The sequence below is a fragment of the Mesoplodon mirus genome (genome assembly GCF_964341445.2).
Source record: "Mesoplodon mirus genome assembly, chromosome: 3".
In the NCBI taxonomy this organism is placed as follows: domain Eukaryota; kingdom Metazoa; phylum Chordata; class Mammalia; order Artiodactyla; family Ziphiidae; genus Mesoplodon; species Mesoplodon mirus.
This window is the reverse complement of record NC_138978.1, coordinates 19,294,273-19,319,072: the sequence shown is the minus strand read 5'-3', so window position 1 is coordinate 19,319,072 and position 24,800 is coordinate 19,294,273. Positions and strand designations below refer to the sequence as shown.

The window sequence follows — 24,800 nt, the reverse complement described above, 5'->3', positions numbered from 1 at the left end:
TTTAAAAAAAGAAACAGCTGGCTTATGTTTATCCCCTCCCTCCAATTATGACCTCTAAAGGTTTCTGTTCTCCAAGTTGTGCTGTTACATTTGAAGTCCTAGTCCTTGGTAGAGAAATATTTGTATTGCTCTAGACATTTTCTTAGATGTGGAAAATAAAATAGATGAAGGCTTTGGGTTTGCCTCTGGGACCAGACCTGGCATATCAGAGTTTAATGGATAGGAAATCTGGCCAAGCATCTATGCAGTCTCATCACCATAACTCTTGTATTTTTCAGAGCTTGATGTAGGCCAGTGATGGGCAGTTTTATCTGGTGCCTTCCTCACAAGGAGTTGTAGGATTGCAGCAGAGACAGTGAAGAAAATATAGGTTGGGAGTTGGCATAACTGGGATTCAGTCTAACCTTTTCTGCAGACTAACCTTGGACTTCAGCTTTCTTATCTGTGAAATGGATAAAATATGCTTACAAATGATGTAATATTGAGGTGTTATAATAACAGCACGTTTCCTAAGGGTATTGTGGCGAATAAAAGTACCAGCCTGTCACAGTGCCTGACACATAATAGGCCCTTGAGAAGTGTCAGTTTCCTTTAGCAGTGAGACAGCCTACCTTTCCCGTTTCCCAAGCTATTTTTACCTATGAATGAAGTGTTCTCCAAGGATGCTTGTTTCCCAGACTCTGCATTATGATCTGATAGAACACTTTCTTCTTCCTGACAGAATCCTTAAGGGTTTCTTTCCTCCATCTGACAATCCTCTACGGTAACACCGTCTAATAAAACTTTCTGTGATGACGAAAATCTTCTGTATCTGTGTTGTTCACTGTAGTAGCTACTAGCCACATGTAACTATTGAGTGCTTGAATTGTGCATTGTGGCTGAAGAACTGAATTTTAAATTAAATTTAAGTAACTAAATATGGCTAGTGGCTACCTGTTGGATGGTTCAGCTGTAGGGCTTACATTTCCTAATTCTTAGTGAAATCTAAATTATGTGATAATATGTGTTACATGCAGGAAAACAAAGAATTTTACATGAATAACCATTATAAATTGTTGTAAGTCAGCAGAATATCTGATTGATACTTGAATGATATCCCATTATATGGAGTCTTTACTACTCGTCCATTTCTAACTTGTCAGAAAATCATAGCACTAACATTTTTTTAAGTACTTAATTTTTTAAAAAAGATATTAGCCTAAAAATTTTTTAATTAATTAATTTATTTTTGGCTGCATTGGGTCTTCTCTAGCTGCTGTGTGCGGGCTTTCTCTAGTTTTGGCAAGCGGGAGCTACTCTCCATTGCGGTGTGCGGGCTTCTCATTGCAGTGGCTTCTCTTGTTGCGGAGCACAGGCTCTAGGAGTGGGGGCTTCGGTAGTTATGGCACACGGGCTTAGTTGGTCTGCGGCATGTGGGATCTTCCCAGACCAGGGCTCGAACTCGTGTCCCCTGCATTGGCAGGCAGATTCTTAACCACTGTGCCACCAGGGAAGTCCCAACCTAACAAATTCTTAATTGAGATTCTTACTGTTTACCCCTCCAGTAGGTTGAACTATATATGCAAAAAGCTAGGGATTTCAGAAACATAGTTTTCATATGGTTTTTATTGCTTTGCAAATTAATAAGTACTCAGTGGTTTTTGACATAGGAAGAACTAATGTGATTGAATAAGATTTTTTCTGGTTACTGAAAATGAATAGGTGTTTTTCAAAGAATTTCTGGTTATTATATAGTTTTTTAGAGATATTTTTGTCTTTTGATGGTTTGAGAGAGCAAAGTCATGAGAAAATGATATATTCTAATTAATAGCATCTGGATAATTCCCTGGTGGTCCAGTGGTTAGGACTAGGTGCTTTCACTGCCAGGGCCTGGATTCAATCCCTGGTTGGGGAACTAAGATCCTGCAAGCTGCACAGCATGGCCAAAAAAAAAAAAAAAAAAAAAAATTAACAGCATCTTCAAAAAGCATTTATTACCATTGTTATTGGCCAGGAAACTTTGGTAAAGCTATAATTACTACGTCTTTAGAAGGATTTTCCAAGAGGTAACTTTTTCCTTCTTGCTTCTAGAGTGTTTCTGTGAAGGTCAGCAATCTTAAGTACCCTATAAATTCACCCTCTGTTTTAAAGGTATCCTAGCCCTTTGGAGCTACCCAAAGTACCACCTCAAATGAGGGCTGTCATCTTCCTCTGCTGTTTTCCTGACATACTAGTGGACCATTGAAAGATAAAAGACTAAACAGATTGAAATCAGGTTTGGAGATGATATTTACGTTGTACAAGGTTCTTTTCTCCTTACCTGTCCCGTTTCAGCATTTTTTATCAGTGACTTGGATTAATGCCATGCCTGTCAAATTTGCTGATGGTCATGTAGTTTTGATATTGCATGATATATTTAGAATCCAAAAAAAAAAAATCTGTGTAATCTGAAATGATGGGTTGAAATTAGCCAGATAAATTTTCAAAGGAATAAAACACTAGATTCCTATATGAACTTCAAAACACAACTATAAGAGTACACACAGAAATGAAGAGCATAACTTATTGCCAGGTTATATATAAAGAATATTAAAGAATTTTAGATGATTGTAACTCAGTACTAATTGGTAGTAAAATGTGGTTGACAAAAGAGCTCCTGTGATCCTGTGATCCTTGTTCATTAATGTAAACAGAGTTGGCCAGAATAAAAGAGATATATTATTCCTTTATTCAGCAACAGATATTTATTCAATGAGGGCCTGGTATGGTCTGGGCAGACCCGGATATTTAGGTTTGGCTCTCTACTTTGAGAACTTTGAACAGTGGGAGAAGATTGAGAAAAAAGAGTTAGCTGGTTAGGGAATTTAAAAATCTTGTTTGGAAGGAGAGGGGGTGGAGGGTGGTGATTGGCTTGCAACAAAAAATGGTGATGTGTAAGTTGGCAGTGATGGCAGTCTTCAGATAACTCAGAGGTTTGTCACTCCTGGAGAGGAAGGATTTGACTTTGATGTGATTTTTTGGGGATAGATGTCAGACCAGAGGGTAGATGGTACAGAGGGATAGATTTGGAGCCAGTAGAAGGAGAGACTCTTGCAGTGTCAGAACTCCATTTAACAATGAAATGGAACTGTGTCCTGAGTTGCTGAAGTCTCATAACCTCAAAGGCATGTCATATAAGAGATTCAAACTTTAGGTATATGGTTAGACTAAATGGCCTGTACTGTCCTTCCAGAACAGGATAGTTTGATTTTTTAATGTTTCTTCAGTACTCAGTGGAAAGGAAAAAGGATTCAGAAGCATTGCAAGCAGTTTGGGAAAGCCTGTTCACATCCACACACTGTTTTCAATAAGCTGTGGTTTGCTGCCATGCCTACTGACTATTAAATCTAATTCTATATTTACAATTGAATGGTTAGGAGGGAGTACAAAAAAGAGAATCCATTTCTTTTTATTTCTTTGCATGTCCAACCGTTACACCTTTTCTAGTCTTGGAGATACTAGAACCTCATGTGTTGTGTGTGTGTTTGTGTGAGTGAGAGTGAGAGAGAAAGAGAGAGAGGGAGGGAGAAATGGTGTACTTTATAAAGGGAAAGACAAGCTCCAAATAGCCTGTCATAGTAAAAATCCTAGTGCAGTGAGTGAAGTTGAGTAAAAGTAGGCCTGTTAAATGTACCAAGGATAAAAAAGCATATGAACAAGTTTCAGTTACTCTAAGGGAGATAGAGAATTAGAATCTTGTAGGTAGGAGAAATTTGTTTTCCTGAATGATAAACATGAATTTCATGAGGTGGCTGATGGAGTGTTTTTCTTACCAGAAATCAATTATGATTGAGGGATCTGCTACCCATCAGTGTACTTTGATAAACGTCCTGCCATATCCCTTCAGCCTTTGAAAAGAAAAGATTTCTTCTGACTGATGTCACTTGTTTGAAATTATGAGGGGTGTTCCATTTCATGAGAGTTAGAGTGTGTAACAGTTAAAAGTACAGGCCCAGAACCTGAATGTGTTTAAATTACACATGGCAGACCTTTAGCAAGTTACTTAATCTCCCCGTCCCTCAGTTTCCCCATATATCTAATGGTGGTGTTAAAAATAGTACCTGCCTTAGAGGTTTGTTGTGAGGATAACTTAATATATTGATATATGTGAAGAGTTTAGAGTGATACCTGGTAGCTTAAAGTGCTATATGAGTCTTCATTGTTGTTATTTAGTGTTCCTGTTTAATACAAGTTTCTACTTAGCTTCAAAGCTGAAATCTTAGTTTATAAAAAAAAAATATGGTATGTCCACATAACCACAAATTTTGTGTTTTACTGGCTTGGCTATATGTTGATATTAAGAGTATCATTAGAAACATTTGTTTGTTTCTCTTTCAGAGCAGCTTAAGTAAACAGTCTTATCCTATTCAGAAATCTCCTTGCATAAAACGTAATCTCAGTTATTCTAGACAGGCTGGTTAAAAATTCCAGCAGAACAGTTGGAAAATAGTGGTGAGAGAAGTATTTATGGGAAAACTTTACCCATGTCTATTTTTCTTGTTCTGCATAAGTTAACGGACTAGTTTCCTCTCTCTCTCTCCCCCTCACCTCCCCGTAACACCATGTGTCTTAAGGCAATAAGTACTCTGACAAAATTTGTTGATAATATAACCACAGTGGATCATCACCTGTATCCGTTTGATACTCTCCTTGTCTTGCCTGCCCTCTAGAGTTCATGGAAAAGGTTCTTACAGAATTAATCTTTTTATCCACGGTGTCTGACATCTCATAGTGCTCAGTAAGTTGAGCCAGATGAATGACCCTCCTTTCCTCGAGTCCTGTTGCAGTTTTGTGGCTCCTGTGATATATACACCGAGTTATAAAAATGGTTAACTTCATTCCTGAAATGTGTTCACAGCTCACATTGATGAATAATAGATTCTGTCTGCTGTATAATTAGGAAAAGTGAAGTCTAGCCTGGAAAGTTTACTAGTCCAGTGTTCCTGGTTGCAACTGACAGAAATTCTTGTGTCTGTCACCAAAACTGTGTCTGTGGAGATAACTTGAAGACTATTGCTGTCATTGTGACCCAACCCAGGTTCCTATGATATCACCCTTGCCTCTTGTATTTTCTTTTCATCTTCACCAACTACGCTCTGTAGTTTCCCCCATCTGCTTTCCCCATTCACTTCATTCTCCTGCTATACCTTACTCTCTGTTGCTTTTCTGTGACTTACCCTCTTTAGGGCTTTCTTTCCCTTGGGGTATGAGGGCTGAATGGGGATGAGCCTTGGGCACTGGATCCCAATTCTTCCAATTCAGCACAAGATGACAAGTTACTTCCTACCACCTGTGGGTAGCTTGATGCTTTAGAGTAGGACATGATAAGACCTGAGTGGGCCCAAAGGTCAAACTTGCAGTTATTTGGACCACTAGCAACACTCATGTCTGGAATTGTGAGACAACTCAAGAGATTTTGGAGCTAGACAGCATTTTTAGAGTATTACTATATTTCCCCATTTTAAAGCTATAAGTGGCCTCTTATATACCTGGTTAATTGAAAAGAGCAAGTTTCTGTCATGTGGAGCTTGGTAAAAGTTGAAAGGTTTAGGTATTTCTTAGGACTTTTGCAAACTTAAAAGTAACAAATGGCACTTCTACTGTTAACTCTCATCTCCATTGAAGATGGAGAGCAGATCCTAGAGATGCTAAATAGCTAATGCTGAGTCATATCATGGGGGAGAGCCAAGAGTAGGAATCAGTAGTTCCAATGGTACTTGTCCACTAAGCATACATTTCCTTTCAAGCTGTTAATACTTTTGGCTACTATTAGAATATTTTTGCCAGTGGATTTATTTACTTTCGATTAAATGTCATTCGATTCTTCAATTCCATGTGCCCTTGAATTCTCAAGTAGAGAATTGTCATTCTGATTTTCTAATCTTCTTTCTTCTCCTATTATTACTAAATAGAAAGATATTTTTGTTGAGCTGCATGCTATGTCCTACCCCTTCCTACTGATCTATAAGCTTTTCCATTGGCTTTCTTTCTGTTTCCTGCTGCTTTCTTGCTTCATAATTGAAGGGAGGATTCAGACCCATCCAGGTAACAAACTACTGGTTCTGCATGGCCTCTTTATTTCTCTATTATCTTATTATTATTATTAGAGTGAGATTGATTGTCTGCTGATGAATACACGCATTCACAGTGGGAATTTACTATTGGTATATTGTTTCAAGGCTTTTAAGCCTGCAGTGAAAACCATAAACAACCACAAGTACTGGTTACCATTTGAAAGATTTGAGATGTGCTCCTTCCAGACCATTCTCAAGCCTGTCTAGATTTTCCACTTTTATTGCAAACTATTTGAGAAAAGAAAATTGGGTTCAGTTTAGTATGAGATTGCCACTATTTGCAAAATGAAGGCTTTTCGTATCATGTGACAATTAGCGTGTGACAACCCTACAGATGGTTTTAGTTTAATTTGACCTTGATAAACTGAGATGAAAATTTTAATGTCCAGAAAGATTTATTGTTATTCTAAATACTTTATAAATGACTTGAATGGTAGTTTTTTAGGGGACTACTTAAATTTTTAATAAGTTGATAATGAGCTATCTACTCTTTATGGAAGAAGCAATGCTTTTATACAACAGAACAACTTTTAGAGAGATACCAACTACCCCTTTTGTTATATTTTACCACACATTTTAAAATTAATAATTTATGGTATGGAATTTTTAGTTTAAATTAGCTGAGATTTCATTTTAAAAGTGAGGCTGCCCTACCGTTTTCAAATGAGTGACAGCATTGATCAAAGCCTGAATCGGTGTGGCTATGCCTCATGTGGAATGCTTTTTGTGAACCCAGATATAGGCAATTAAGTCTCTCTTTATGTTGTATTTCTAATTCAAGTTGATAAGATTTTTATAAGTGGAAAAAAGGAGAAAGCTCAAGATAGTAAAATTTACATACTGCCCTTTGTAAAAAAAAAAAAAAAAATATATATATATATTTTTTTCTCCCCTCCTCAGTTTTTCCAGAGGCCTCAAATACAGCCTCCTAGAGCTACCATCCCGAACAGCAGTCCTTCCATTCGTCCTGGTGCACAGACACCCACTGCAGTGTATCAGGCCAATCAGCACATCATGATGGTTAACCACCTGCCCATGCCGTACCCAGTGCCCCAGGGTCCTCAGTACTGTATACCACAGGTAAAGTATTTCTCAGATCCGTGTGGTCCATCAGCAGAGTGGGGATTAACTCAGCTTCTCATCAGAGGGAACAGGGAGGGTGGCTTGTAGCTTTGGTTTTTAGTGCTGTGTGAACTTTTCTGTTGGATATAAGTCTAAGCCATTTTGTCATTTTTCATAATATCATAAGGAGATATTTCTTCATCTCTTAAAATTTTCTAAGATGATAGAGAAATTGTTTTTATATCCTAGCTTTCTCCCAATCCGTTACCCACAACCAGCTGCTCTAAAATAGAGTCCATAACTACCTGTTCTAGTAATACCATTCAGTGTCATTGAAAGCTATCAGCCTGAAATAACTTTACAATGAGCTGATGTCTGCCTGTGCCCTGATTTGCTGTATGGCTTTACCTAAGGCACACCTTTTTTTTCATCCTCATTACATCTTTTTTTTTTAATTGAAGTATATTTGATACGCAATATTGTGTTAGTTTCAGGTGTGCAGCAAAGTGATTTGGTTATACATATGTATATTCATTTTTTTCAGTTCTTTTCCATTATAGGTTATTACAAGATACTGAATATAGTTCCCTGTGCTATACAGTAAATCCTTGTTGTCTATCTACACATTGCATCTTAATGGCAAGCAGGTGTTTTGAATGTGTTTAACAAAGTGGCTTTACCTCCTTTAAATGATTCTCTTACACACACATACATGCACATGCACACACACACACACACACACACCTTTATTTTTCCATAGTAAGCTACCTTCATGTTACTTCCTAAATGTCTGTAACCCCTCTCTTGCAGTACCGTCATAGTGGCCCTCCGTATGTTGGGCCCCCACAGCAGTATCCGGTTCAGCCACCAGGGCCAGGTCCTTTTTATCCTGGACCAGGACCCGGGGACTTCCCCAGTGCTTATGGTAAGTATGAAAAATTAGGCAATTTTCTGCTAGTTTGTTGTGCTTATTTCATTTTGTTGTTTGGCAGGTCAGTTAGGTAGTGAGGTTTGGTGGTGTGAAAGACTTTTAAATAAAATGTTGCAAACAGTTCTGACCTGAAAGCTTTTTTTTTTTTTTCGAGTGGCTTACAAGGAAAGAATATTATAGAAACGTATTTAGTTAATGACACCTTCTGAAGGAGCTGGTAATTCTGTTGCAAAGAGCCCATGTCTCAAGAGTCTGACGTCTGCTGCTGGCTCATGATTACCTAGATTGTTGCTGGATTTTTGCTGAATGCATAAATATACCTTATCTCCCTTCCATAATTTCTTTTTTTCTAAGCATTTACCACCATTTACCAAAACATTTGTTAATGTTTTCTCACTAGAATGTAATATCCACGAAGGCAGGGAATTTTATTTGTTTTGTTTACTGCTATATCCCTAGCACCTAGAGAACAGTGACTGGTAGGCACTTAGAGAATATACATGGGATGACTGAATTTAACTCAGTATACCTGTGATTCCTTTTCTGCAAATTTTTGGTAAGATATGTGTCATGGGGAGGTTTTGAGGATTAGTTAAATGGAAATGCCTTGAAAAATTACAAGTATTTTTAATGTAGAGAAGCAAGCACCAAGCTTATACTTGGTGTGTGAACCGATACTAAACTAAGGAGTAATGAAAATTACTTATTTTATTCAGTAAATTTCTACTACATACCACACTTGTTTTTTTTCCTTAGAAGGCGAATTATAAGTGATAAAATCAGCAAATACTAGAAAAGTTAAACTTTAAGATTCAGTAAGGGGACTCCCCTGGTGGCACAGTGTTAAGAATCCGCCTGCCAATGCAGGGGACATGGGTTCAAGCCCTGGTCTGGGAAGATCCCACATGTGTCAGAGCAACTACTCCCGTGCACCACAAGTACTGAGCCTGTGCTCTAGAGCCCGCAAACCACAACTACTGAGTCCACATGCCACAACTACTGAAGCCCGCGCACCTAGAGCCCGTGCTCTGCACCAAAGAAGCCACCGCAATGAGAAGCCCATACACTGCAACGAAGAGTAGCCCCTGCTCACCGCAACTAGAGAAAGCCTGTGCGCAGCAGGGAAGACCCAGCAAAAATATTAATTAGTTAATTAATTAAAAAATAATTATTTAAAAAAAAATCAGTAAGCATCGCTCTTTTCCATTACAGCAAGGATATATTAAAATTTTAACTTGTTCTTTTAAGATGGTAACCCACCCTAGATAAACATGTATCCACTAACTGATTTCCTAACATTGGGATTAGTGGCTCAGTTAAAAACCTTTATAGAATAATTGATGGGTATTAGAATAACCCAAGAAGGTTTCCTTTAGGTTTTGAGGTGAAATAGGCAAAGCAACCAAGTGTTAACTAGCTTTACTTCTTTTAGAAAAGGAAAACCTTTCTGTTACTTGTGAAACTGCTATTTCAAAATGATATACTTTAAAACTTCATTAAATGTCTCAAATATATATGTTTATTTAACATGGCTTTATTAAGTGGTATTTTTACTAAGAAATACTTGATATTTTCAGAATAATACATGTTTACACATATGTTTAAAAGGAAAATAATATATGCACATTACCCAGCTTTAACATAGAATATTGCCAGTACTGTTGAGGTACTTGTGCATCCCTTGAACTTAGCTTTAAGGCACAGTTTTCACACAAGTCTAGTGCCTTTGTATTGGTACTTGCTCTGAAAATTTAAATCCAATTAAAATTATTTTGAGGTGTAAAATTGGCTGTTGTTGTTATGTAGAATTTATTGAACAGAAAAATTTTAAGATGAGATTATCTGTCAGAGTAAACATGCTCAAATTAACAGTATTTCTCTTTCAAATCCATGTTGCAAAGGGGATGCAATTGTATCTTCGAATTTACAAAATTATTTTGAAAGGTTTCTCACTGAATTTTAGTCTACTGTTTATTTACGGATCACATAAATGATTTTTTGACTCAGAAAATATCATCATTATAAGTCTGTGCCAGCCCTCTTTCTTGCTCTTGAAACTACTGCTGCAGTATATATGGAAACAATATAGATGAGTTTACTAGTAGAGAAATATTTTGATGATGTGTATACACAGTATTATAACGTTTTGGTTTTATTTATTTCTTTTATATATAAGCCATATTTATTTATTTTTACAAAAAAGCAATAGATTGAGGTGCAGTTGTATCTCAGATATTGTTGATGTCTGTTCCTTTTGATAGATATTCTTTCTTCCCCAGGAAATTCTTCCATAGATCCAATCAATAGACATTGAGTAGGTAGTTCATCACCTAGATTAAAACACTGTTTTCCTAGTTTCCTTAAGATTAGAAAGATGATCTTAAGATAGTTTTTCATTATGAAAGTAACCAAGTTGATGAAAAATACAAATAATGTAGGACATAAAAAGTTGAAATAACCAATTTTTGTCCCTCCTTACCCCCTAAAAAAATAATGATTTAGCAGATTGAAACATATTTTTTTCATTGATATTTAAATAATTTTTAATGCAAATGGGCACATACTATTTTTAATGTTCTAAAACCTCCTGGTTTTTTTTCCCATCTCACGACATATTCATGGACATCTTTCCATTTCATTGCCTATAGAATTTCAAGCTACATAGTATTCCATTTTAAGAATAAATCATAATCTAGTTCTCTGCTGATAGAAGTTTAGGTTCTTTTTGTTATTGGGGCATATGTTTTAGTTTTAAAGCCTGTCACTAGTTAGTATGTTTTTATCAGAATCAAAAGTTGAAATCTAATCATTCCCATCAATTATAGGTCCTCCAGCTATATTGCCTTGGTCTTATGGTGTAGAAGCCATAAACATTCCCTTTCTGTTTCCTTTTCTTGGAATCTCCCCTTCTCTTACCTTTTCACTTCCATTTCTTAATTTCCCTCTGATCCTGATGCCTCCCCTTTCCTCTTCATCTCTCCTGTCCTGATCTTGGGTTGGGTTTAAGGTGGGTGTGGGGATGGGATCCTACTTCTGTGTTCCAAAGCAGGAGTCCTTTCTTCTAGGGCAGAGGACCTTCCTTTATCTGAACTGGCAAGGAATGAATCCAAGACTTGTTCCTTCTTGCTCTACTGCTGGAGTTTGTGAGTTGGGTGGGCTTTTCTCCCCCCAGAGTTCTTAGTTCTTCATCCTTAACTTTGCACTTCACTCCTGCATACTAACAGTTTACTCCCCTACTTGGTTTAAACCTTGAACAGTGGTTCTCAAAAAATATTCTTAACTACATTGAATTTCAGTAACTAGGATCATAGAATTCTGTATAATTTTTGCAGTGTTTCTATAGTGTTGAGGAAAAATAACTAATGAATAGTATTTGCTCAGTGTCACTTTTCAGTTTTTCTCTTGTCAGTGCTTCTTAAATATTTTGTTGCCTGTTACATGAGAAATACCTCATGGAGACTGAAATTATTTCCAGGCCAACCCTAGAGGGTGATTGCCCAAGATGAAAAGCATAGTTTTGGGAGCAAAGGGATGTGGTTGATGGTGGCAGTGATGTTGAGGAAGAAAAAAAAGATTGAGACTTTACAGTGGTAGATGGCCCCGTTCTCTCTTACTTCAAGCCAGTATACTCTCCTTTTTTCTCACTCTGTCATGTCATTTCCCTTTCCTTCTGTCATCTTCTTTCCACTCTTTCCCTGAGTCTCTGTGGGGGCTTGGGCACCTTGTTCAGCTCGTAAGAGTTGAGGGAGTCATTGTTCCCCATAGTGTGTGTAGGTGGGAAACATTTTTGGCACCTCAAATTCAGTTTGATTGTGTTTTCGCAGAGCGGCAATACATTATTATTATGGGTATATTATGGGATAAATTGATTTTTATGTGCCAGCCTGCATATTTAACCACTATATTTATCTTTGTTTCTATGGGAAATTGAAGGTTTTGAAAGGTTTTGGAAGACCTGGAATGTGTAAGACATTTGTGCTAAGTATTCTGTGGAATGTAGATGTTGAGGTATTCTCCGTGCCTTTCAGGAACTTATTTGTGTGATGTTTGTGCTTGGGGTTTTGCCAATGAGATGAAATCTAAATATTGACTAGACCAGTTGTTCCCATATCTTTCAGTATCCTGGGCAAGTGAAATATAAAGTAAAGTAAAATAAAGGAAGAAACATACATGACTATTACATTTAAAATTTTGCCAATAAGACTTTTAAAGCAAACTGCTACTTACTGTATCATTTCCTATAGGAAGGCTATTTTAAGAACACAAGAGTAAGACTGAAATAATTTCAAAAAAGGAACAGTCCTTTCCAAAAATGTCAAGTTGGCAAGCCTGTAGTTGTGTGTGTGTGTGTGTATTTCATGGTTATTATTGTATATATTTTGCCGTATATCATTGGCACCTTTTATATAGACTGGGGTTAGGAGAACCACTGATATACAATAAGAGTCAGCAAACTTTTTCTGTAAAGGACCATATATAGTAAATATCTCAGGCTTTGCAGAACTAGGATCCCATCCCCACACCCACCTTTAACCCAAACCATTCAGCTCTGCCATAGTAGTGGGAAACCAGCCATAGAGAGTAGATAAAGTTTTGTTTGTGGGTGTCTTCCCATAATACTTTATTTACAAAATAAATGGTATTAAGCTGAATTTGGGCCTCCTGATCTAGACAAACCTACCTCATTCCATGAATAAGAGTTCCAGAGACATTAAGTAACTTGCCTGATAAATGGTATGTAAAAGTGATTCACATTTTTAATAGAATAAAATAAATGTTTTAAATGTCCCTGCCTATGTAAGAAGTTGGATTAGATTATTAAAAAAAAAAAAGACTGTTGTTTGGTAGGGCAGAAGGCCTGCTCTGCTGGGGTCCATAGTTGACTAAATGTTTTACTAATTTAGTGTTTAACTCCCCACTATATTGAGATTATCCTATTCTGCCAGGTTTATTCAGCTGGTATTTATTGTGCATATATTATACATCAGCCTCTGCCCCAATGATGTTGATTCAGAACTGATTCATTAGAAGAATCTGATTTTTTTTTAAGTGATGTTTTACCTTTTGGATCTTATTTCACTTAGCTTAAAAAATAAGGCAAGGTGAGCCAATTGTATTGCTTGTGTAACAGCATTCGACACCAATTTTAGGGGTTTGTTTTGTGAGTTTTGGAGCTAGTGACATATATGGTAGTATAGAATTGCTTATCTGAGCTCTGCTTTGATAATACTTTGCTCACTTATTAGAGGATAGCTAATGTGTTTTTGTCTTTGAATTTACTCAAATCCTAGTCATGCTGTTTACATCAGCCCTGTTTAGTTCTTTTCCAAATCTGATTCTCGAAACCTGATTGATACCTGCAGAGTTCTGATACTGCAAATCATAGTGCTTCCGAGAAATTTCCACTTGAGGATTATTATTATGATGATGGTGGGGATGGTGAAGATGTTGATGATGACAGTGATAATGGAGCCTACATTATTTGACTTCTTACTGAAGTACCAAGGATTTTACCAGTATTAACTATCTTCATACACATTTCTTTCCTTCTTGTTACTTTGACTGCTATCCATCTCTCCCACTAAAGGCTAATCATCACTTGTGCACCCATCATATATGTACCCATTTAAGGCTGTTACTCTAGCAGTTCTCTTCTCTCTTTCCTACATTATCATTTTTTTTCTCCCTCTGCTGGATTAGTTTTATCAGCATACAGGTATATTGTTTCATTCCCATCTTTTTAAAAAAAAGGGTTTTTTTACTTCATATTTTTGTCCACCTATAGCCCATTTTTCTGCTTCCTTTAGGACTTTTTTTTTTTTTTTTTTTTGTGGTTGCGGAGCACAGGCTCTGGACGCGCAGGCCCAGCGGCCATGGCTCACTGGCCCAGCGCTCTGCGGCACGTGGGATCCTCCCGGACCGGGGCACGAACCTGCATCCACTGCATTGGCAGGCGGACTCTCAACCACTGGGCCAACAGGGAAGCCCCCTTTAAGACTTAAGAAAAAGAGCTGTCTGTACTCACTGTCTTCATTTTCTGAAGACAGATGAGGATGCACACCTCCACCCCCACCCAAACAACTTTTGTCAAGGTCACCAGTGAATTCTACTTTGCTAAATCTTAATTGACCTCCCAGTACCATTTGACATAGTTAAGCACTCTGCCCATTCTTGGACCATTCATCTCCTTTGCTGGGTTTTCTTCATATCTGTGACCTCTAAACAACATAGAGTGCCTTGGGAGTTCCATGGTGATCCAGTGGTTAGGACTCTGTGCTTTCACTGCCATGGGCCCAGATTGAGTCCCTGGTCAGGGAACTAAGATCCTGCAAGCAATGCAGCGCCGCCAAAAAAAGGTCACTATTAAAATAAATAAATAAATAAACAGCATAGAGTGCTTCAAAGTTTAGTTCTTGGGCTTCTTTTCTGTTTGAACTCATTTCCTGAGTTACCCAGTCTCATGGTTTAAATACTGTCCGTATAGTCTAATTCCAAAATGGATACCTATTCTCCGACTCCAGACTTGTGTCTCTTTTGGCCTACTTGATATCTCTGTTTGAAAGTCTAATAAGAATGTCAAAACTTTACATGTCCAAAATTGAGCTCTTGATTTTTCTGCCCTAAATTGTACTCTTCCTCATCTCAGTAAATAAATAAATAACACAGTAAATAGTACCTCCATCCTTCCACTTGCTCAGACAGACCTTAAGAATTTTCCTTGACACTTGTTTCTCTCACACCCACATCCAATCCCTTAGCAAGTCTGGAGGTTCTACTTTCAAAAATATCCAGTATCTGACCCCTTCTTACCACCTCTGCTATAAGCACTCTGGTTTAATAGTAATTATAATAATAGTCAAAGTTTTGAAACTTAAAAAGGATTCATTGACGTGGGTAGGTAGAAGTTAATTTCAGGCAGAAGGGCAGTATAGTCATAGGCATGAACAATGTTGAAGAGATTGGTGTACTCAAGGGATAGGAATACGTTATACCTTAGAGCAAAGGTGTGGAGTTTGAGAATGGTAGAAAATGTAGTTTGGAACCTGGATTCCTAGTGGCTGGACTTTATCTTTAGGCTGCTTGTTATCAGCCCCAACAGTAGGACATTCGCCAAACCTAAATGGTAGCTCCCTGTGGCAGTGGTTCTCCATAAGTAAGGAGAAGAATTAGACCACCCCAACCCCCAAGATGATGAGATATATTCTCCTGCCCCTGACCAAACCCACACACAAGACATATCCACACAAACCTTTGAAAATCATGGTTGGAGGCAGTGGGCCCCCAGGATAGATGTTTTTTTTAAGCAGTAACTCTGGTGGCAGTCTGCAGGAGTTCCTTATTTAGTTGTTTTTATAGTGGATGCTGAAGAAAAGATAGATGCTTATGACTGGGAATCATTCCTTGACCACTTCAGTAGCTGGAGGGAAGCTGGTGGAAAGAGCTGAGCAAGAAGAATGCTTATTTTTGTCTGTTACTTTTTTTTAAAACGAATTGTCTAGATTTACAGTGCCATTACTAGCCTTATAGTGGTTGACAAAATAACTGAATGCTTTTTTCATTCTTTTCTAATTCTTTAGGAGCGCCTTTTTACCCAAGTCAGCCAGTGTATCAGTCAGCACCTATCATAGTGCCTACGCAGCAGCAGCCCCCTCCAGCCAAGAGAGAGAAAAAAACAGTAAGAGATCTTCATTAAGTTTTCTCACTTTAAAATTGAATGTCCATTTACTTATCAAATAAGTTTACCCACAGCTGTAATAATTATTCACCTCAGTTCCCAAATGACTGCCAATTTTTATTCCTCCCTTATATCCTCACCACTAGACCTGGAGGATTTGTATGGGCATATAACTAGACGTTGCAAGTACCCTTTGCTTAATATCAATTTTCAACACGCGCTGAGCTAGCTATGCTAAATGACAACATGCCATCCAGCTCCAGAACAGGAAGGTTTAATCTTCTAAAGTCTCACTAAGTGGGAGGAATTTGAGCTCGGTTCTCACATCCTTATTGTCCTTTAACTCTAGTCCTAGTCAGCTCTATATTCAAATGTGAATTGACAGGGGAAAAATAGCACAAGAGAAAATGGGCATAGTATTAAGGACAGCAAGAAAAATCTTTCCTATAGAATATATTTATTTTAAGAAACAGAAAGCAGAATTTAGAAAATGTAATTGTTTTAAATAAATTACAGAGGCTTTGCCTCTATCTAGTCAGGCAGGCCCAAGAGAATTAGAGTACAGTAATGTGAAATACGCACTGCAGAATATTTTGTAGAACAGTGGCTTGCAATCTTTTATCCATCAGAACACACAAAATGAATGATGTTTATAAGAGCTTCCCACATTCACACAGATAAAATAGGTGGGAGTGACATCATAGCAATACTCTTGCAAGTACTCTCATTTAATAAAAATTAATGAGGTTCAGAACTTTGGTTCTTTTTCATCAGAGACAAATTATTTGTGCACACATCATAATAAACATGACATGCCAATGTATCATGACACTACAGTTGAGAAACTGCTGTGGAAATGTTGACACAGCATGGTAGATGTTGGACTTGAAGAACACTCTCAGAATGCAGAAAAATTAATAAAGAAAATAATGGAAATGGAAGACAGTATTAATAGATGTTACTGAAAAAGAAAGTAGAATAACTGAATTGTAAAACAGTACATAAAACTGTAGTAGGGGACTTCCCTGGTGTTGCAGTGGTTAAGAATCCGCCTGCCAGTGCGGGTTTGAGCCCTGGTCGGGGAAGATCCCACATTCTGCAGAGCAGCTAAGCCCGTGCACCACAACTACTGAGCCTGTGTGCCACAACTACTGAAGCCCATGCACCTAGAGCCCGTGCTCCACAAGAAGAGAAGCTACTGCAACGAGAAGCCCGCACACCGCAGTGAAGAGTAGTCCCCGCTCACTGCAACTAGAGAAGAGCCCACACACAGCAACGAAGACCCAGTGCAGCCAAAAATAAATAAATAAATAAATAAATTTTTAAAAATCCAAAAAACTATAGTAAGCATGGGATTCTATACCTGAAAAAATAGCTGATAGTAGAAATCTTAATAAAGACCTACTCCCAGGAAAGCTTCCAGATACAAATGGTTTTATTAGTGAATTCTTTGAAATTTTCAAGAAGCCAAGGCTAGCTTGATAAGCTCTGGATTAAATGACAAACAGAGCGGGGGCTTTCAGCACTGTCCCAGGACGGAAGGCCTAGACCCAGGTACTCCATCTCCGTGTAGCACCATCTCCACTGATGTCTATGCATAGGTAGCCTTCAAAAAAATTAAAAGAAGACCATACACATTGTTCTGTATCTTGCATCTTTTCATTTACCAGTACATCTTGACAGTCATTCCATATTAGTACATGTAGATCAATCTCTTTTTTTCTACTGGCTGTTTGGTATTTAATTGTAAGGATGTAGCATAAATTTTTTTATTTTATTTTTTATACAGCAGGTTCTTATTAGTTATCCATTTTATACATATTAGTGTATATATGTCAATCCCAATCTCCCAATTCATCACACCACCACCGCCCCTTGCCACTTTCCCCCCTTTGGTGTCCATATGTTTGTTCTCTACATCTGTGTCTCTATTTCTGCCCTGCAAACCAGTTCATCTGTACGATTTTTCTAGGTATCACATATTGTAGCATAAAGTTTTAATTACTATGTTCTTGATCAGCCTTTAGAATCTTTCTGTGTCTGCTGGGGAAAAAAACAGTATTGCAATGAGCATCTTTACATACATATACAAGGTTATCTGCAACATAAATCCCTATTTCTGAGTCCTAGGATATGGATATTTTACATTTTGTTAGAGAACCATTTAAGGGCTTTAAAACTTTAGATAGTAACTTCCATATTTTAAAACTCTTTTATGAATCTTGTCTTATGTTAAGCATTATAAATAAAATCAGTCAATTTGGCATTGCTTAAAAGACAAGTGTTAATACTTTGCCTTTTTCACGTAGAAATTTATCCAACTAGGTTTCATTTTAGCTTGTTGTGCTAATTAATTCAAGTCAGAGCTAATGGCCTAAATTCTTTTGAATGACCCCCTCTGGTTCTGTGATTGAAATCAAGTCAAATGTGGTGATTGTCAGCTTTGATGTTTGACAGGTTTCCCAGTTTGTATCTTTATACATCATATGCCTATAAATCTACTACATAGACACCCATCTATAAATATGCCATCTTATTTGTAACCTTATAGATAAGAATTCGAGATCCAAACCAGGGAGGTAAAGACATAACAGAGGAGATTATGTCTGGAGGTGGCAGCAGAAATCCTACTCCACCCATAGGGAGACCCACATCCACACCTACTCCTCCTCAGGTAAGACAGAATGTTCCATGATGGATGATGATGTGTATTTTTTGTTCACTAACCTCTACTGAGCTCTTCTTTCTTCTATAGCCACTTGACTGTACTTTTCCTTTCTCTCAGTTGTCTCATAGCCTCGAATATCTAAATGATATTTAAACAGACATGTTGTTTCTCTTTGTAAACTGTTATAACTTCCAACTTTTTATTGGTAATATTTCTCTGTATTGTCTTCACATTCAGAGCATAGCTGCTGCCACTCTTCCTAATGAACTATTATTGCATGGTACCAAAAGGAGCTGCATTCCTATGGAAACCTCATCATTAAATGAGTATTTTATATTTTCAATATGGAGTCTTAGGAATTAAATGCTACACTCTGTGATAATATTAACATTAAAATTGAGAATTTAAATATTTTTATTGAACTGCGTTGTTTGAGATGATTGCCTGTGTTATTCAGAGCATATTTAAATGTATTATAGGTATACCTCTTACTTTTTAGTACTACATAAATGAGCTTCTTGAGTGGAGGGTGTCTTCTTTAATCATTTGCAAAGGTTATTAACAAGTTCTAGCAAACACCTTTTTGTTCCTGTTGCAGAATGTGGTTATCACGATCTTCTAAGAGTTCACTTTCTTGCTTTTAGATATCAAGGCTTTCCAGGAGAAGCTGAGGTTTAGCAAACTTTGATAGAAAATGGACACCCCCCCCAAGTTTGACAGAATTTTGATTTCATCATTGGGTTACTTTAAATTCTGCTAAACCATTCAGAGGAGAAGAGTGATTTCAAATCTTCAAAATATCTAAAGTGAATGCTCAGCATATAAATCAGACATAACCAAAGTTGTTAAGGTCTAAGGATCTGCTTGCTTCCCCATCTTGTGGCAGGATGGTGAGGTACTTCTCAGAGCCCAGTTTACAAAACAGGTGATATGGATGATCAAATATAAGGCATTTCAGAATGACAGACTATTGACTTGATTTTAGTAGTACTATATAGGTTAAAAAAAAAGTTCTTTAAAAATTGAGCTCACAAACAGATGTCTAAGTTTAGAGCCCCTTGAAAATCTGTGAATTTTGAGTCGACCTAAAACTTGGGACTTTGTATAATGATGTGTTTCACTTGGAAACGATGATACTCTCTGGCTGACTTTTATCTCAGTCCTTCCATCATCTAGCTAAATATAATATGTAACCATCTAGATATATGAATTGTAAGGTTATGTTAATGATTGTTAATAGAACTTTTCACCATTCCCTGTTATTTCCCCAGGGATATTCCAAATCTGGAATGATTGAACAGGGCTTATACTTAATCTTGTCCCTGTACGTAAACGTGGGACAAGCACCATATACACATTTAAGTTATCCACTTATGTGCTCTGTTAGGTGGGAACATACTATAGCAAAAATTTAGGATTAGTTGATCGAGGCAGTTCAATTTTGGTCTGTATTTTCCCACATTAATTAAAATATTGTTACTGTCCAACTATGTAGTCAACAACCTTTTGTTGATTTGTGTTTAAATTCTCAACTTGAATATATATTAGTATATCTTTTTGCATTTTAATTCCCTGTGGGTTGGTTTGTTTTTCTTTAATCTCACCAAGCTTGATCCTACCCTCTTCTGGTTATCTCTGTCCTTAATCACAGGAATCCTTTTGCTCTTTATCTTTCCCCAGGGATCCCAGGCCTGAATACGAATGTATGTGTTTGGGTAATCATAAAGCCCATTAAATGTATATTTTTATTTGATAAAGGTCATCAGTCAATTATTATAATGTTGGTAGTTCTTTTTGAGGTGTAATGTTGTCTTGAAGCATCAGTTTATTTTATTAGGTAGTTGCATTTAAATCCACACTTAACGATCTGTTGTCTTTCCAAATGCATGAACTTCATGGAATGAATAAATAGCCTCTTAACAGACGTATGTACTAGAAATATTTCATTTTCCTCTTAAGAACAACAACAGTGCAAGTGTGATGATGGCAACCGACACTTGGCTTCATTTTCTAGAAATTCATGGAGAGTGGTGCACATAGAGTAGGAGAGGATATCCCTGGTTAGGGGAGGCAATCATTAATGCCTAATTGTTATGCCACGTAAAAATGTTGACCCAATGTTTCAAAAGAAGCTAGAAATCAATCTGCGAGTTTTAATCGGCAACTAATTCTACTAATAAATAGCACTATGCTAGCCAAATAAGATCCTTTAGGTTTAACCTAAAAACTGCTAGTTTGTAGCCTTGGCCTAATTCTAAATAGATCCTAGACCACAGTCTTAGTAAGTAAGACTGCAGATGAGACAACCCTTTTCAGAATTTATGACTAAATAGTAAATACTGTATTGCTTTTGGCCTTACGGAGTACCTGCTTTGATTCACATTTGCGTGTGCTGTGAATAGCAAAGCCCTTTCCCTATCATTGAGCTCATCCCAGTCTCTTCAAGGGAGACAGAGGATACGTACTAATATATGACCGATCCTCCTGTGAAGTGTATACCAAGAATTATTAAAGCACAGAGGCGACCAAGTGGGTCATATTTACAGCACAGGCTCAAATGTGTTGGATCACAGAAACCTATTAATGGTACTTGGTACAGGTGAGATAGTACAGGGGAGAGGTTTAAAGGTTTGGCTTAGAATCAGATATACTTGGTTTCAAGTCCTAGTTCCACAACTGAATTTTGTAACTTTAGCCAAATTACTTATCTTCTAGAACTTTAGCTTCCACATTTTAAAAAACAAGGGAGGGCTTCCCTGGTGGCGCAGTGGTTGAGAGTCCACCTGCTGATGCAGGGGACACAGGTTCGTGCCCCAGTCCGGGAAGATCCCACATGCCGCGGAGCGGCTGGGCCCGTGAGCCATGGCCACTGAGCCTGCGCGTCTGGAGCCTGTGCTCCGCGGCGGGAGAGGCCACAACAGTGAGAGGCCCGCGTACCGCAAAAAAAAAAAACAAGGGAAATAAATATCATATGGAGTTATTGTAAGTATTAAATACTTAAAATTGCTTAAGCTTGGGACATAATGAGCATTCAACAAATGTTATCTGTTATTAGTATTACAATTATTGTTATTTCAGAAGGCACAGAGAATGACTGGAGGAGTCTTGAAGGCTTCACAGCAGAGATGCCACTTGGCCTGAGTTCCCAGATTGGTATCACAAAAATGGAAAGAGAGAGAAGGGTATTCCAGGCAGAGTGGCAGCATGTGCAGAAAGGCACATGGAGGTGGGAAATAGAGTGAAGGGAGACTGTTACCATTTCTAGCGATAAATTGGGAAGTCAGTTGAAGGAGAGGAAGCCAGTGAGAGAAATATTCAGCAATTGGTTACTAAGTAAGGATTATAAAAAGGGTAACCCTATAATTTATCATCTAAATTGGGTTGGTTTTAGAGATGAATGGGGATGCTATTAATCATTTTGCTGGGACAACAGGCATAAACCAGTACTGTCCAGGTAAACACATTGCATGGTTCCCCTAGGAGTTAGAGAGAGGGAAGAATCAGAGGTCATTCTTCAAGCTTAGATACTGGAATTTATAGTAAAACACAACATGCAGTGTACATGGGATGTTTGAAAAAAGGGGGATAATGAATGATTTTGGCAAGCAAGCAAGCTAAGAAGAGCTAGTTGAGAGAAACTGCATTGGAGGAGGAGAATGGAGAGGAGAAACAGGTTTTTGCTGCTTCTGTTTTTGTCCTGAAGAGTAGATTGAATTTAAAATTGTCCTGCTTCCTGAGTTTTAAAATGATCTGTGGAATAACTCCTTGAGATTTTATATCTCAGATGTATTAAAGATATAGAAATATGTGTAATATATGTGCCCATTCAGATGATCATAGTACACAGACACGTGCATGAATGGACAGAATACTAGAGTACTTGATGCTGGTCAGTCTCCACTCTGTCACTTAGATTTATGACCTTGGGTGAGAATGTTAAGCCCTTTAAACCCCTATTTTTTGATATGTAAAATGAAGGATTATACTAAGTAATCTCAGAGTTCCCTTTTAGTCCTTAAATATTTAAGTTGGAAAGAAGGGAACATTTTTGTTACTTTCCCTCAGCATCAAAGTCTCTCAGCTATATCTCTGTTGTTGATAGCAGTGAGGCACAAGGAACGTTTTCATATTAAGAAATGTGCCAGCTTCCTGAAAGTCATTTTGGACCCTGCAGGGTAAAAATAAGTGTATGGTGTTGTACAGTCAGCCCTCCCTATCCACAGGTTCTTCATCTGCTAATTCAAATAACCAGGGATCAAAAATATTCAGAAAAAAAAATTACAGAAAGTTCTAAAAAGCAAAACTTGAATTTACCATGCACTGGCAATTATTTACAGAGCATTTACGTTGTATTAGTTATAATAAGTAATATAGAAATGATTTAAAGTACCTGGGAGGTTAAATGCAAATACTGTACCTTTTCATATAAGGGACTTGAGCACCTGAGGATTTTGGTATCCACGGGCTGTCCTAGACTTAATCCCCCATGGATACTGAGGGACGACTGTATAAGCAAGGCTTCCAGAATTGTCTAATTCCAAAGGTGGTGAAGTGAAATCACTTAAAATTTTTAAATGAACTATATATTTTCCTTCCTCTCCCTACTCCCTCTTGTTCTTTTTTCTGTTTTAAGAATTACTCTTATAATGAAGCACAGATATAACTTGGGATAGAGCCCTATGCCACAGAGTATAGGGTCAGGTGAAAGATAATTGATTGCTGCACATATTAAGGAAGATACAGCCTCTCCTGTCTTTTGGGAAAATTACCAAAGTTAGCAGATTATTCAGTCTTTTGAAGAGCTTCTTACAAACTTGATACCTGGAAATCTTCTGGCCAGTTGTTACCTAACCTCCAGAAATGTATCAGTTAATCTCCCAATAGCAGTATGAGAGAATACCCCTTACCTTACATTATGGCTTATTTGATAGATTTAAAAATGGTATCTAGTTTAATTTTTATTTATTGATTTGTGTAGTTAAAAATTTTTTTCTTTTTAAATTTATTTATTTTTGGCTGCGTTGGGTCCTCGTTGCTGCATGCAGGCCTCTCGTTGCAGCGAGCGGGGGCTACTCTTTGTTGCGATGTGGTTTAAAAACTTGGTTTTTAAAGTTGTTGTTGTTTAGCCCTCTTACCCCATTGGAACCTTAAAATCATTATAAGTCCTCTAGTTAAGCCTAAGGACAGCTTTTACGCTGAGTGTCTGAGTTTCCCTCAGCATTCCTGACACCTTGGCAGTCTTTCCTTGTCTTCAGGGAAGAGGTTCTTTTTATTGCAGATGTATGTTGTTTTATCAGGTTAGTGTTTAAAGAAAAAAAGTTTCCATCAGTCTGAATGCCTTTAACCTGGGCATACATTCTTTAGTTTGTTACATTGTTCTATTATTATTTTACACCCTTTTGAGTCACATATTTAGGTCACCCATTAGTTTATAAAAGCATTTGAGTTTGTGAATCCTTTGTTAATGTTTCCTCAGGTGTTAGGTGTGCTCCCCTGGTTGTTTTTGTTATCAGTAAATTATACCATAGTCTGCCCTAGTTGCTCAGACAATAAGCCTAGAAGTTGTCTTTACATCTTTGTTCTGAGACTTCACTGGTGGCGCAGTGGTTAAGAATCCCCCTGCTAACGCAGGGGACACGAGTTCGAGCCCTGGTCCGGGAAGATCCCACGTGCCATGGAGCAACCAAGCCCATGTGCCACAACTACCGAGCCTGCGGTCTAGAGCCCGCGAGCCACAACTACTGAGCCCGTGTGCTGCCACTACTGAAGCCCACACGCCTAGAGCCTCTGCTCCGCAACAAGAGATGCCACCCAAGTGAGAAGTCTGTGCACCACGATGAAGAGTAGCCCCTGCTTGCCACAACTAGAGAAATCCCGTGCACAGCAACGAAGACCCAACACAGCCAGAACATTCTTTTTAATTAAAAACAAAAATCTTTATTCCATATTCCACACCATTATATCAGCAAGTCCTATCTGGCTCATTTTCACCATCTCCACTGCTACTGTTATTCTCTAAACAACTTTGATCTCCTCTAAACAACAGTAACTTTCCTACTCATCTCCTTGCTTCTGCTTGCCTCTCTGTCTATTCTTTCTATTTATTTATTTATTTTTAAATTTTTATTTATTTATTTATTTTTGGCTGTGTTGGGTCTTCGTTCCTTTGCATGGTCTTTCTTTAGTTGCGTCGAGCGGCGGCTCCTCTTCGTTGCTGTGTGTGGGCTTCTCATTGCTGTGGCTTCTCTTGTTGCAGAGCATGGGCTCTAGGCACGCGGGCTTCAGTAGTTGTGGCATGCAGGCTCTAGAGCGCAAGCTCAGTAGTTATGGTGCACGAGCTTAGTTGCTCTGTGGCATGTGGGATCTTCCCGG

The 24,800-nt window shown here is 37.8% G+C and overlaps 1 protein-coding gene across 17 annotated transcripts in view; it reads left to right on the top strand.

Moving 5' to 3' along the window:
- Nucleotides 1–24,800, top strand: part of EIF4G3 (eukaryotic translation initiation factor 4 gamma 3) — a 397,045-nt gene that overhangs the window by 218,750 nt on the left and 153,495 nt on the right. For all 17 annotated transcript variants that reach the window (XM_082614842.1, XM_082614845.1, XM_082614849.1 and 14 more), the window contains 4 exons: nucleotides 6,993–7,172; nucleotides 7,965–8,079; nucleotides 15,663–15,760; nucleotides 18,312–18,434. In XM_082614842.1, the coding sequence (XP_082470968.1) occupies nucleotides 6,993–7,172; nucleotides 7,965–8,079; nucleotides 15,663–15,760; nucleotides 18,312–18,434 (516 nt within the window). The remainder of the gene's footprint in view (nucleotides 1–6,992; nucleotides 7,173–7,964; nucleotides 8,080–15,662; nucleotides 15,761–18,311; nucleotides 18,435–24,800) is intronic.